General features: G+C 38.4%; 1 protein-coding gene across 1 annotated transcript in view; it reads right to left on the bottom strand.

Annotated features, from left to right (window-relative positions):
- Positions 1 to 13,465: 13,465 nt before the first annotated feature.
- The window catches only part of OTUD1 (OTU deubiquitinase 1), a 57,477-nt gene continuing 55,333 nt past the window's right edge, over positions 13,466 to 15,609 (bottom strand). The window contains exon 4 of the mRNA XM_004691117.2: positions 13,466 to 15,609. Within this exon, the coding sequence (XP_004691174.2) occupies positions 14,658 to 15,609 (952 nt within the window). The 3' untranslated portion in view covers positions 13,466 to 14,657.

Raw genomic sequence — 15,609 nt, 5'->3', positions numbered from 1 at the left:
CAGCTGTTACTTCACTGGAAGTGCTGCTGGAAACTTATTTTTTAGCCTTTCGACAAAAAGAACTTCTGATGTTAAACCTAGAGAAGCCTTTTAAGTTACCACAATTTGCCTTCCAAGTTTCACACTTCAGGATTGACCGTTCTAGGGGCTTTGGTGGCTTGGAAGTTGTCTCAACACTATCACCACTAAAGCCTGAACCTGAATTCCATGCCTGGCCAGGGAGTAACTCACATATAGCATGGCAGACCTCTCCTGTCCCGCCTGCTGCTCCCCGTTAGCAGTGAATTTCAGTAAATCCACTGTTCTCCCCACTCTGTCTCTGGTGCACCCTCTCAAGCCCACACCTCTTGCCTGTACCCCAGTTCTTGTATGCATAACTAAATAAACATCTGGGGATTTTAGAAATCTTTTTATAACAAATCATCACTTTGGGGATTAAGGGGACAGGACATCTGCCACTCCTAAATATGTTTATCTAACACATTTGGGCAAGAGATTTATTTCATGGGAGGGATTCTGAGCTGGGTGAAAGAGGTTTATGAGTATAAAGAAAAAGCCTTTCCTTAAAGGTATCTACTCTACCTTCCTGAACCAGGAAGACCAAATCTCTTTAACTCTTTTCAATCAAGACGGTAAAGCCTAAGTCTGCATAACAGTCGTAGCTTTTTCTGCTGTATCTTCCCATTAACTTCTCTTACTGCTCTTCCTTTCCCTTTACACTCCCAAAACTTAATCTTTGCTGTTACTGAAGAAGGCATTGGAAGCAATATGTCCTACTGGGCCTTTCTCATGAATACAAAAGGTATTTTATTAAAATTCTTTTTGTTCTTTTCTCTTACCAATTTATCTGATGCTGGTTTGATTATCTGCCCACATAGAAGAACCCAGAAGGTTTATGAATGATTTCCTTTGTGATCTGACAGGGATAATACAAATTTTTTTAAAAAGTAATAATAAAAAGAATTAAGATTATTCTCTTGGTTTTACGTAGACTAGTATGGAAGGGGTTAATGCTGGAAGCAAGGACGAGAAGTTAACAGTAGAGAAAGGAAGTCCTGAACTGAATCTTGGCGGTGAAAACATATTAAAGAAGCAAACTTGAAGGGAATAGATGACATATTTGGATATAAAAATGGTAATTTATGCTCTGAGATGACCCTCAGGTTTCTGGGTTAAGAGAGTGTATCACTGGTTTTACCGTCCACCCTGGGACCCATTGCCCTTTAACAGTCTGAACTATGCCCCTGAGTCCTGAAGAAGGGGGCTGCTTGCTGGGAAGCAGGCAGAGCTGAGCAGCCATTTTGTGAGTCTTTTAAAAGGAGCCGTGCTCCTGGGCTTGCTCTTTTTCATCTCAAGGTGCTGTGCAAGGCAGTCACCCCCTGAGCAGTAGGCTGGCCCACTCCAGCCCCTTCAGGGAGTTGGGGGTGGGGGTGGGGAGTCCCTGACCTCAGCAGTAGATGCTACACCCTGTCACTCCCTTAACTGCAACTCCTCACACGATTGCTGGTAAGTGGACCATCTCCCTTTCCCTCCATCCTGCTATTTTCTCTCTCCCGCTACTCTGATCCTTAGAATATATATGAATATATATGAGACCCTTTGTTAGCATTTGTAGTGATGGGTGGCTGAACCCTGAACCAGTGACAGAGGTTCTGACCGAGGGTTGGTTTTAGACCTTTTGCCCGGTAACGAGAGGAGGAAAGAATCTGCGATGTGGAAGAGGATACGTTCAGTCAGGACTTGTGGCATCTGAAGTACTTGTAGACCATCCAAGCAAAGGTTACTACTAAGAATTTGGATATGGAACCCAGAGAATGCTGAACAGTCCCAATAAGGAAGTTACTGCTAAAGAAACTGAGGTTACAGGGTTAAATTGTTCTCAGACCTCAGAATGCAAAAGAAAAAATTATGTTAACTTTGTTCCTGAGCAGGAGGGGATACAGTCTGAGCATGCGCAGACCCCTATAAACTTGCGCTGAGTTAGCCAGCACAGAGGAAGGGAGCGGCTCAGAGGTGAGGCACCTACCACCACAATTCAACACTCCCGTTATCTGTAGCTAAAAAGCAAACAATTTCTTTATCAAAGTCCAAAGAGGCAGGGAAGAGTGTGTTCTCCGGAAGCAGAGTAGGGTATAGAACAGGCAGATCTACTGAGATACACTGCTGAGGGGAGCAGCTGGAGAGATCTGGTGCCATGTGGGTCAGCTCCCTGTCAGGAACTGAACTCGGGCCACAGCAGCAGTGACAGCTCTGGGACTTAACCCCTAGGCCACCAGGAAGGCCCAGTGGCCTATAATTTTATTAATCTAAACAACTAGAGTCAGTTAAAGACATCAAAAATGGCCCCAATTTCTATACTCAGAAATAAAAGGTCTTTGTGTTTAAAACTCAATCTTTAAGTGATTTTCTCTTGTATCACTAAATATTGTACTAAATATTGTACGTTTTGTACTTCAAAGCCAAGAACTTTAGCCAGCACCCTGCCATACATTTACTCAAACCAAGTTGACAAGATATCCTCTTTTAATTAGGGGCATTTCAAATGCTTCCATGAAAAGCTCTTGAAATCAATAGTTTCACCAAATTAAAAATAAGAAAAAGTAGGTCAAGCCTCAGTCCTATTCTACTGCTGCTCTTATCTGCTTAGTTTTTTTGTTTAAGATTAAAAGAATGGAATTAGGCTGTGTCATAGAAGTTTCACATATCAACTGAGAGTTAATTCTAATAAAATTTGAGAAGAAAACCTTAGCTTCTTGAATACTGCAGAAAAGATTATTTAATAGAGAGAAACTTTTGGAAAACTGATGTATGTGCGAAAAGATTGATGTCAGTCTTTCTTTAAAGCAGTCTGGAAGACTGTGTTGTTTGCAAAATACATGTAAGAAATTTCTTTGAATTTAAAATGTATGCACCTTGCCTCTTAGGATAGTAATTAGAAAACATCAGCGCAGGGAGCATATCTACAGTGGAAAGAGAGTGATGTTTGACTATATTCACACTGATATTTTAAATTCTAAATAAATGTAAGGGGCAGAACACTGCCATCCCCTGAAAATGATTTGCATTCAGTTGTGTGCTTGTGGGCAAATTCCTATGTATCCACTTCTGCCCAAGTAAATAAGAGTCCAAGACTGTTCCAAGATTTTATGAAGAAATGTCTCATTTGTAAAAGTCTAAAAACCAGTGGGAATATCTAGATATTGCTTAATATGGTTTTGGGTAGAAAACAAAGGGTACAGTTGGGAAAAAAAAAAACAAAACTGTGACTAATCTTTGACTTTCGGTGTCCTTTAAAGTTCTACGCCTTGCTAACCCTAGAGAATCAAAACTATGCTCTTTCAGGAGAATTCTTCCTTAATTTTGTCAAGATGCTAAAGCAATAACTTTCTGAGTTAAATTACTTGGCAAAAACCATGCACATAGTCAACCTCCAGTGCTATTATATGCATTTAATGCATTTATACATTAAACCTACATTCTGTGTTTCTTGAATTGTTTTAATGAAGGAAAGTGAAAGTAGAAAATATCAAGATTTGATCTTGATAAAGAAAAAGCCAAATAACATGGAGTTGCAGCAAATACACGTTAACTTACAAGAATGTATAAGGAGAATTTAATTATCAGCCATTTGAGTAAGAATGGGAAAGGGGGGACAAACAATGACAAGAGGTGAGGAGAAACAAAAAAGAGGGAGAGAAGGATACACAGAGGAAGGAGAGGGACTGCGTGAGTGTGTAGGTGAAGCTATGCTGCAGGACTGGGAACTCAGTCAGTCTGAGGTGACACTCTCAGTAACCTGGAAGTTCACAAGTAGCTCAGTGAAGAAATTTTCAAACATCACTTTTACTGAATGCTGCCATTTGAATATGCAACACTTTATTTCAATTAAACTGGGTGATAGGTAATAACTTACAGTATCTCTAAGTTGACTTGCCCAATGCCAGCAACATTTACTTATTTTAATAATATCAAGAATATATTGCCACAAGATGATAATCAATACATTTAAAATGTCCTTCAGCATGTTTCCCATGTTTAAGACAAACCATCATTTTTGGAAACATGCGAATTCTGGAGTGCCAGATAGTCAAGAAACAAGCTTCACTGTTGTATGACACATACTGTAGTTCATACGCGAAAAGTTGGTTATAAAGTCTTTTTTTTCTCCATCCTGATTAACATGGTCTATTTTAGTTGAAACCATGATTTTTTAAAAGATTTATTTATTTATGCATACAGAACTGGTACAGGTAGAATTGCAGGAATGGTGAGAGAATTCTCCAGAGACAGAGTGGGAAGCAGAACAGGCAGAGTGACTGAAATACACTGCTGAGGGGAGCAGCAGGCGGGTCAGGAGAGGTCTGCTGCGACCATGTGGGTCACCTCCAGAGCCAGGGACGGAGCTCACACTGAAGCTGCTGCAGCTAGCTTGCAGTGATGCATTTTAACCCACTGCGCCATCCAGGAGCGGCACGCAACCATGATATTTTGAGTAACCAGAGGCAGAGGCACATCTTGAATGTCTAGAATTTAGGACAGAGTGTATCTTTTCTCAACATTCTTTTCTTCTATAACCAAAAAGTAATCATCATACAATAAGTAATAATTTATATTCTTGATTTGTTCTTTAGTTTTAAAATGACTAATTTATGATTAAAATAAATCAGAAATTTTGATTTAAAGATATTAAACATTATTGCAAATGTAATGTTTCACAGAAGAGCTAAAATTTGCACCTCCAAAAAAATTACATCTTGCCATTTACACTCTTTCCCTCTCCTTCAATACAAATAAGAATTCCAAGTGGTCACAGAGAATAAGAGACTGGAAATAATCAAGTCATGCTTGCTCTGGGATTGAGTCTAATGGATCCCAAACCAGGATGCACAACAGGCTTGCCTGGGAAATTTAAACTGTAGAAGAAAATCAGCTAAGTTTGGCACAAAAGAAAAAATTAACATGCAGACGTTTGAATCATCATATCAAAAAGAGTCACAAAGCACCTGCAGTTTTCCCACTAACAGAGAGCACACTTCCACACTTGGAAGAGATCAGAGCCAGAACCCTGAACAGACTGACTCACTTGTCTGAAACAAAAACTTTTCCTTATGATCGATGCTATCTTAAGATCTTATATTACTGACATGCAGGTTGCACCTGCCACAGAGATAAAAATCACCTGAGTTCAGGTATGCTTGTTCTGTTCTGCTGGGATGTTAGAAAATTACCATATGCCCATGAAAATGAATGAATTTTTGTTCTAACACGATTGCCTTGTTGTAACTTTTCTATTGAGCATCACTTGCTTCTCCCAATGGTGGATAAACTAGATCCTCCCTTCCTGGGTGGGAGAAGAGGCTAGCTTCCTACCAGGCTACTTGCTTCCTTCTGGGTTACCCCTTAACTTGGACTCTGAGAATAAAAGTTTTCCTTTCCTCCACACAGCAGTGCTTAGTTTACTAGCCAACAGCACAGATGCTCAGGCCTCTCCCCGCTGTGTACCAATTAAAAAGCTCCGCTGGGTTAGCCTGGGAATGTGAACACTTTAACACACCCACTGACCTCCCACTCCCTCCCTCTGCCTCGTAATTTTGATATATGAGCCAAAATCAGAAGCATGGCAATAGTTAAGAAATGAATCTCTTTAAGGGGACAGCATTTCAAGTGGGGTAAAACCCACTTGTATCACTCTAGTGTCAGCGTTACCCTGGACTTACAAATTTGCAGGTTGTTCACTCATACCCAGCACTTTAGGGGTAGGGATCCTTGTGACTCTGAAGTACCCAAACTTGGAGGACTGTTTTGTCAAGGCACTGTTTTCTCGGCTTGAGAAATCTAAAGATTTCTGAGACATGTATTAAACATGTATATTCCATTTCTTCCACTATCATCAGGTCATTATCAATCTGAATAGAATCTTCTAGGAGATATACAAGACTCTTGATCTATTTATTTTTTAGATATAGAAATATTTAAACAAGTTCCTCCAGGTGATTTTTGTCATTAGGTAAATTAGGATACATAGCTTGAAATCAATGTCAATGAAGAAGGCGAAGTGTTTTATTTAGGACCAACGATTTAAGATTTGGGGCACAGGATCAAAGAATTACAATTTGCTCCACAGTTTCATGATAAAAGCCTAAACATGCCCCCAGAAGTGACAGTGGGGGTGGGGCACCAATTAAGGGTTAAGAAGAGGAAGGCAGGGAAGTAAAGAGTTGATGAATGTCAGTAAGCTTGAAGTGTTCTTGACTATACCTAATTGCTTACCAATTCTACTGTCTAGCAAAAAGTTCATAATCATCTGTTCTCATGATCCAGATGATTTTTGCAAAGAATTGTTGTCATGGTTTTTTCTTAAAACACTGTTTTTGGCCCAGTTCAAAAGAGACAGGTAATATAATTTCTCTATCTGATCTTTCTAATGTTTTGAGATTTAGCACTGATTTAGATTTGTATGTCTCTTTTTTTTCTTAAAGATTTTACTTATTTATGCATACAGAACTAGGGTACAGGCCAGAGGTGCAGGGATGGTGAAAGGATTCACCAGAAACAGAATAGGAAGCAGAACAGGCAGATCGACAAAGTACACTGCTAAGCAGAGCAGCGGGCGAGACAGGAGAGGTCTGCCGCACCATGTGGTCACCTCCAGGGCCAGGGATGGAACTCACACTGAAGCAGCTGGGTCTCACTTGCAGTGTTGTACTTTAACCCACTGCACCACCAGGGAGGGCCTGTATGACTTTTTATATCATAAAGCACACCTTTGTATAAAATAGGAGCTCCATATGTATTGTTGCTCCTAAGAAATCAAAGGTCATCATACCTTTTGTGCAGTGCAGTTTTGCAGTATAAGAGACTGCCTTGATATTGAAGATGTGGAAAGAGAAGTTGGCTGAAAGTCAAGACCTTTGAGTTATTCTGGTGGGAGTCAGAGACCTAAAGACCTTAAATGAGGAAAAGGAAAACAAAAAGATCGTCTGGTTTAGCTGTCTTTACTAGCCTGGATTTTGGCTGGAGAAGGGAATTTCAGTGTAGAAAAGAAAGGTAAGAGATAGTTCCAGTTTCCTGTCACACCCCTTCTCCCACATGCTTATCCACATTCTGATCAGTCTTCTGAGACTAATAGTTTCCAGGTGACAAGCAGTCTATACTCATCTTTCCCATTATATTTTCTTTTATACTTGCTTGTACTTTATGATTTGCACATTTTATGCTTTTTCAGTCTCTGATTATTCTTAACATTAGAGCTATCAAGAGGATATCCAAGCTTTGTGCCAGTCATCTCCAGAGCAATGGGTGTGTTAATGATTTCCTTACCAGCAGATAGCCTAACTCCTTCAAGGTTAGGACTCCTTTCCTGGCTCTGTAATTCAAAATCACTCTCTTGAAACTTAAAACATGAATAAGTACCTATTATTGTTCAAGTCTTTCTTTTTTAAAATATCCACTTAGTTTTGTTTTATTTTTTTTAGTATTATTATTCAAACAGATTTGGGGAGGAGGAAAGGAAGGCATCTATAGCTCTATTTTTCCTCAGAATAAAATAAAAAAGACTCCAAGAAACTAGTCACTTGTCTAAAATCATTTGGTTGATTGAAGAAAGCAGCAGAATTGTAGCTGTATCTGACTTCATTATCTATACTCTTTCTACCATAGTGGGATGCTTCAATTTTCAGCCTATTTTGTTTATTGTTTCATATAAGTTTATGAGTTAATGCCTCAAATAGGTAAAAAATGTGTTTACAGATAACATGAAGAGTTTCTTTGAGTTTGTTTAGTGCTAATAAATCTCAGTAGGAATGCCATGAAAGGAAGTAAGGGCCAAATCAACCTAACTAAAATTTTGCCTGAAACCTCCAAATCTAGAAACTTCTCAACCAAATTGACTTCTCAGAATTCATATAGCAGAATCACAAATCATTTGGTGGTGTCTCTAGGCTATTACAGTGCTGCTTTGGCAATCTCATTGTTACAGGGTGAAACTGTAGAGACTGAGGTGACCTAGTTTGTGAGTTCTCACCTGCACACTTAAGGACTCAGAAAAAGACCCTGTGAGACAGGCAGGTTGACTTACAAGAGCAATGAAAAGAGGAAGAACAGAAAAAGAGATGATTCATTGGCTGACAGCTGCAAGCAGCAGCGCTGGCCCAGGTGAGACTTGTTACAGGGCAGCTCCAGTGGAAAATGGGGGCCTGACTGTGGGTCCTCACCTACATGCTTCAAAGGAAATTACAATAAGACTCAACTGTAGGCTCACACAAAAAGGTTTATAAAGGGTTTATTTACAAAAGAGGAAGAAATGAAGACACGAATTACTGGGTTTTATTATCCAGGAACTCGAAATCAAGGCAACTGTTAATTCTATTTTATAGCTTTCTAATCTGAAACAATTTAATGCATATTTTATTCTCTTTATTCCTAGATACTTCTAGGAATATGATAATTTTCATTTTAACCCTTCACCATTTCTGATAAAGACTTGGGAAAAAGTCACCACTTTTCTGCTAGAAGCCATCTACTCTTCTTGGGAGCAGCCTGATAACACTATGCAGCTCAGTATGGCCATAAGATGAAGTTCTGGCCTAAGACAAGAGCAGAAGTGAATGCACCTCCTCAGGTGTTCGCTTGTCCCTTTCCTGTCAGCTCTAATCCAGAAATGGTGCTTCAGAATGGATCATACACACAGTGACAATGTCCTGAGGAATGACTCTGTGGAGCAAAGTTGTCCTGCCAACCTAGACTGCTCCCTTGGGAACATAGGAACACTGAAGTGGGAGAGAAACAAATCTCTTTGTTAAAAACAGCTTAGTTTAGCTATTAAAAGTACAGTCTATTCTTGTAGGGTCAAGTTACCATCCTATTTAATACAGTCATCTCCTTGTAAATAGTTATTATTTTGAGTAGGAGAATAGTACCTTCTGCCACTATCAGTACAATGAAGAGGTAATGAAAATTCTGTGAAGTACTTTGTAGTGAAAAGTTCAGTATGCCTCTTAAGTCGTTCTCTTCTTTGGCCTAGAATTCTATATAATTATTGAGATTTCTGTTTCAGGTATCTAGTGCTTATTGACACAAACACTGTTTCAGATTTAAAGTAAAAAGCATAATTGCTTACTCTCCCCACCAAGTCTGGTACGTTTCACCAAGATGGCAAAGGTAGTAAAGCTAAGAATTCCCTGACTGTCTTCTTCCACTTCTTTCATTCCTATTACATCACCAGTCTAGCTCATATTTCGCTGGAAGAAACACAAAGTGTGGATGTTTCCTGTTTGTCACTAGAAGTGAAAGCCTTAGTTGGTTTACTTTACAAATTGGCTACACAGGCGTTACATGACACATTGGTATAGACTCCCTTCACAATTACCTTTTATGCACCTTGAAAAGCTAAGAGATACATCCATAGTGTCCATTCCTAAAATTATTCAGAGAACTTCTAAGTGAAACATTTATTTAGACTCACTCATTACTGTGAGCAGACATCACTAGGGCTACTTCTTACACAATGCCAGCCTACTTGGCATCAACACTTGCCAAAATCATTCTAGTTCAATGTATAATCATTCCAGTTCAACATATAAATGCTGTGTGCTTTAAAATATAAAATGCACACATCCTGCTGATATGTTTTCAAATGTCCTTATTTGTCAGCATAGTAATCCAGGGTGCATAAGCTATTCATTCTAATATCAACATAAGGGTAAAGTATTTTATTCTCATGAAAAGAGCAATCAGGATGAAGAAAACTAATGTATTTATCCCTGTAGACACAATGTGCATATATTAAAGAATTAGGGGGATGAAATTCAAAAGAGAATTATTGTATTTGCACTGGACCTGTCTGTGCGCTGTGATTTGAAATCTTTGGTGAGCATCTGATATTTGAATTACCTCATAATTAGCACATCTGGAAGACCAGAAAACTAGATATAAAAATGCATGAGGAAAATAATGGTGGGGAAATACTATGTAGGATTACAAATGGCAGAAACAAAACAACATATTAATCAGGCAGTGACAAATTAGCACAGATTTTGAGGATTAAGATAGTTAACCTCAAGGTGTTTTAGTTTGTCATGTGACATCACACACATTCAGAGGTCTCTTAGTCAGATATATTCAGCTTTCCAGGATACCATCAAAGAATGCAACAAGACAAAGTCAAGAGAAAAAGCACTGTGGTTGACGAGAAACTGATGTTTAAGCACATTACTCTTAAGAGCATCCTATTCCTGTATTAGAATCCCATGTCCTATTGGGTCAATTCTGATAAACATGTTTGTTGGTGTCTCAAATTTAACGTAAGAAATCATAACGTGGAATTGGAACTGGAAAGTGAGAGGAACATTCAGAATGCTAAAGAGGAAAGTATAAAATGCAAAAATAAAAATTCTAGCACTCAGATCTCTTAAAGTACAGAGGGACTGTCACTCCTCAGGAAGGAACCTGCCAAGGCTTCAGGGCCATACACCAGGTCATAGTGATAGCCCTAAGTCACAATGGGAAGATTAAACTACATTCAGTTACTTCATAAAAACAAGTGAAGTGTACCCTAGATTACTTTGTCTCAAATTTTCTTGAAAGAAATTGTTTTCTGTTTTATGTATCAATGGATTGCTCACAATTGTTTGAGAAAATTCACTTAGGAGAAACCAGGCTAAGGTTTTAGTGAAATAATCTCATGACTATGAACCAGCTCTTGGATCTTTACCCAGAGAATAATTGTCATTGACCGAATTTACAATAGGAGGAAATAACACCAGTTTTTCCAATAGACATGTTTTGATCTGATCTATGCTACTTGCTCAGGCCCCACTGATGGTTTTAAGCAGTCAATAATACTACTGAACACTAACGCCTGCTTGAAATCTGGTATTTCCTTCCCAACCAGGATAGACAAAATGGCAAAACCAGCAACTGCTATAGACTGACTTGAGACAGATATAACTCCTCAAGCAAGTAAGAGCAAGTCCCTTCGGACAAGGCAACACCTTCAAAAGTCACTATAGATTAATAATGTTCTCTTTAAAAATACTGGTTCATGTCTGAAGATGTTTGGAATATGATACAAAGATAAAATCAAAACATTCTAATTTTGCTTTCAAAGCCTGTTTTTGTACTATAGAATTCAATACTTTAATTTTACAATACTTTCAGTTTAAATTGCTTAGAACCTAGTCAGTAATAATCCTAGTAGCTTTAGTTAAATCATCTTTATTTAATTTCACACTAAGTACTTTCAAAGCTTTAATGTCAGTTCATTCCTTCTTTCAACAGATATTTACTCTGCCAGTTTCTAGGTTGAATTCCAGTGATTCAATAGGAAACATAGCATAGGCCAGGCCTAGAGAGCTTAGTACCTTTGTGATTGAAATGAATGACAATGAGTTTCTCAATGCCTCTTGAGATAGTTATACTCTATTTAGGTTGGACCTAAATGTGAACATGTCATACATTTTCAATTATGCATTCTTGGCTTTCACATTTTCCTATGTATTATCAGATGATCAAGTGTTTCAACTACTTTTCTATTATCAGATGATCAAGTGTTTCAACTACTTTTCTTTTTGAATACCATGCCAAAATTCTAGTTTAACTTTCTTATCTTTTAGACAGGTAAAACATGTAATATTGAGTAAATCTAGTGATTATCTAAACAGTCTTTTCTTTTCCAGTAAATAGTATGAAAATACTGCAAAGTGAGAACATTTACCAAAGCTGAGGTTAACCAGTTCCAGCAAGTGAGGGATCCTAAGGCATTCCCTCTCTTCTATAAAATGATTTCAGAGAAGTTTGTACCTAATTTAAAAATCCTATCAAGTATATAGATTAAAATTCAGAAAACTGTTATTAAAGTATCGGACATACATGTCATTGTGCCACTTTGCAGTAGTGGTTTACTCAACCCCAATTAAATATACTAAAGAGTGTATTTTATCTTGAGGGAAAATCAAAGTATAAAATGAAAAGAGGCAAGGAATTAAGACTTTTGCCAAAATGTTGAAGTACTATGATGTTTAGTTTTTAAATGCAGTTTTTAAAAAATGTATTTCCACCATGGTTTTTATTTGTGTGCTACTTTAAATTACCAGTATGATTTTCACACAAAAAAACACCAGTTGGGTTTATGTGCAGATTTTATCTCGTTATATTTTATGGGGAAAGTAGTATATTCTAAAGAAATTTTAGCATACATTAAACAGTTTTCTTGTTTCGAGCCCCTTAGCTGTTAAGAGTAATTGAAAGGATGATGTTTAATAAACCTGTATGCTAAAAATTAAAGTTAACTACATTTCTACCTCTTCAACTGCCCAAATTTTTTAGGACTTTTACTGCTAACCCATAAACTGGTATGGCAGGAGAGAATGTTGAGTATAGGAGAGTGAATAAATTTCCTCTTTGAAAAACTAATCAATAAGAAAAGGATAGGGAAAAGAAACCCTTTAGGCAAGATAACGAAAATACATGCTACCCTATAGGACAAGCTTAGATGCCATTTAATTTTATTCAAAAATATTACCCTAGAAACTTTAATCAAGGACTTGGGGCCCTAATTAGATATTAAAAAGTATAGCACAATGGTACCTATTTAAAACAGTAATGGGCTTATAGAATGCTTTTTAGAAATTTAGACCTAATTAGTCTATTCATCTCTTGAATAAACATTTTAAGCCGCCCCAAATGTCATACAGCTCGAAATAACCAGTAGAAAAGTAGAACCATCTTTTGCCATGTTATTTCAATCAAAAGGATTTTTTTCAAAGTTATATAACAGTGAGGTCTTGAAGGAAACCTTATCTTTACCTAAAAAATCAGAAGCATGATTAGTTAACATTTAAACTTTTGACAAAATGCTTTTGGTAACCAGAAAAAGTGATTAAGCAATAAACTCAAATTTGTGTCTATAACCATGACACCTAATCAATTAAAAAGTAAAAAACCCAAACTATTTTTAGCCTGCAACAACTACATAAATAATACCCAGCATTATATATAGCAATTAAATCTGGTAACACTCCTTCAAATAAAGAGTCCTACTCTGAGGAGGGCAGACTACATAAAAATTAAGACACTGCTTTGGTTACTATTTAAAACAATATCTACGCTGATAAGAGTGGAAGGGCAGTATTTAATCAGAGATTGTGCTGGCCAAAACAATACTTGCACCTTCCTTTCATTAGCCAATGAGTTTGTCTAGAGTTTTAGAAAGGAATCATAATTAGAAATAATGGGAGCAATTCCTTGGGTTGTTCCACCTTTAAATTATATTTCATTGAGACATCCTTTGAAATTACTAATGATTATCCTATGCTTAAGTTCATGGGAGAATTTAAGAAATCTTGTAATTTTGTGACTTCTTTACACAGAAAAAACTGTTCAAAATAATTCCTGAGATTCTTAGACATCATTTTACAATTTACAAACCACTTAAGCCAAAAGGACGTGTAAAAGTAAAATTATGCATTTTATTCATTCATCCCATCAGCTGAGAATTGCTCTATTATACAAATACAGTATTGTACAAAAAAACCACAAAATGTTACAAAATAAAAAAAGTACAAACTGCATTACTTAATAAATACGACTAAAAGTAGTTAAAAGCAGAAATGAGAGATTTTAGATGGCAACATTGTTTGACCCAGCAAACCATACAAATTCTGTTTACAGGCATTTTTATTTTTAGGTAATACAGGGTAATCCTATTATTTGCTTTTGAAAGAATTTAAAAGGAGTAGAATATTAAGACAGTATTCTCCTGCTGTAATTTGCCAAGGTTGGTTCGAAGCACTTATGCTATTTTTAAAATGTCTCAATGGATACCAAGAAACTATATAAAGCAGGAGGCTTATCACAAAGTTTTATATCGCATTGAAATTCTTTTACAACGAAATGACAAATTTAAAGAAAAACCAATCCAGAGCACAGGACAATCTACCCTAAACATGAACTGAATAATCGCTCCGCCATCAGCAAACATCAGACTTTCATTCAAGTAAGAGCTGGTACTATCCCTTATTAAAGAAAAAAAATTCTCCTGTAACCTTCCCATATATATTTCTTTGTAAAAGATTGACCATTTCTAGAAAAATAACATTCCAAAACAATTCTGCTTCATCAAAATGGAATGGGTCAATCAACTGGTAACATGAATGCATCAATATCCACTTGAAGTAATGATCTAAAATTTCAAATTGAACAACATAAAATAACTGCTAAATCACAAACTGTTCAAAATAACAAACTTCATAAAGCACTTCTCTGGATTTATGCTGGAAAGCTGTTTCTCAAAATGAACACATCATACATGAAGGTACATCAATTTTTAAAAACGTTGTGCAAAAATACAATTTTATAGAAAATAGATTACCAGGAATGAACAAATTTACACTGTGAGAAATTACCTTGCAAATTAAGTAGTGCTAACTTTATACAGCAAATTATAAATAGCAGTAGGACCACCCAAAGCTATCAGGAAACATCATTTAGGTGCCCAGCAACCTTCAGCTCGGAGAAAAAAACATTCAAAAAAATGATTAAGGCATTACACCTACAGTAAATCTACTAGCAAGTTTAAAAGTGCTATTACCCTGATTAGAGTTCATGTAATTCTCCAAACACTATGTAAGCCATTTTCCCAGGGTGTAGGCTTTCAGACTTCAAGAGCATGCATTTTGTTCGATATACATCTTGGACAGGGATATGGCCATGGATTTGGCAAGTTCTTCATCGCGTTTTCTTTGTACTTGAGTTTGTTTGCACCAATTGTCATACTCTGGATTAGGGTAGGAGTGATCAAATACCGCATCATAATGTCCATTACTGAGCCAACTGAGCCAAATACTAGGCCTCAGGGAATCTTCTGGGCCCAAATAGTGAATCATGGTAGACACGGTGGGGCTCTCCAACCTCCCTCCAGTAGTTAAATGTATATTCACATTCAGCATCTGCCCCATGGCCAGCAATTCGGGATACCCGGCCCAGGCTCCGTCCTGAGCAGCAGCAATGATAAACTCCCCCACGTCGCCCTCAATCAAGGGGCTGAAGTGGTCGAGGTGGTCGGCGATGTAGTGCACCGTCTGTTCCCTCAGCTCTCGGTGCAGGCTCTGGTCCCCATACACGGTCTTGCTGACTGCTCGATAAAGGCAGTTGCCGTCGGGAATTATGTGAAATCGGTACTTATTCCTCTGTCGCAGGTACTTATCCTGCCTCTCCACCTCCGCCAGGTACAGAGCCAGTTTCTCGTCCCTGGGATCCGACCTGGACACGACCACCGCCTCTGCAGCGCTGCTCTGGGCCGCTTCTCCGCTCTTGGCAGCAGGCGCCTCGGCCTCCGGGTCGGGCCGGCGCGCCTCGTCCGCGCCAGGAGCGTCACTGGCCCTCTCCCAGCCCCGAAGGCTCCTCTCCACCGGGTGCTCCTCGCCCCACGGGCCAGGGCCGGGCTCCGGGCTCCCGAGGGGCGGCGCCGGACCTCGGTGCTTGGCGGCCACCAGGGCCTGGCGGTGCTCGCTCAGTCTGAAGTTTCTGTCCGGCCCGTCGCGGGCCGCATCCAGGCCCGCAGGCTCGGGGCAGTCGGGCCTCAGCAGCTCCTCCAGGAGCCAGGCCGAGGAG

Source organism: Condylura cristata, unplaced genomic scaffold (genome assembly GCF_000260355.1).
Source record: "Condylura cristata isolate star-nosed mole 26May11 unplaced genomic scaffold, ConCri1.0 scaffold00030, whole genome shotgun sequence".
In the NCBI taxonomy this organism is placed as follows: domain Eukaryota; kingdom Metazoa; phylum Chordata; class Mammalia; order Eulipotyphla; family Talpidae; genus Condylura; species Condylura cristata.
The sequence above is the reverse complement of the archived record's forward strand: the minus strand, read 5'-3'. Positions and strand labels throughout refer to the sequence as shown.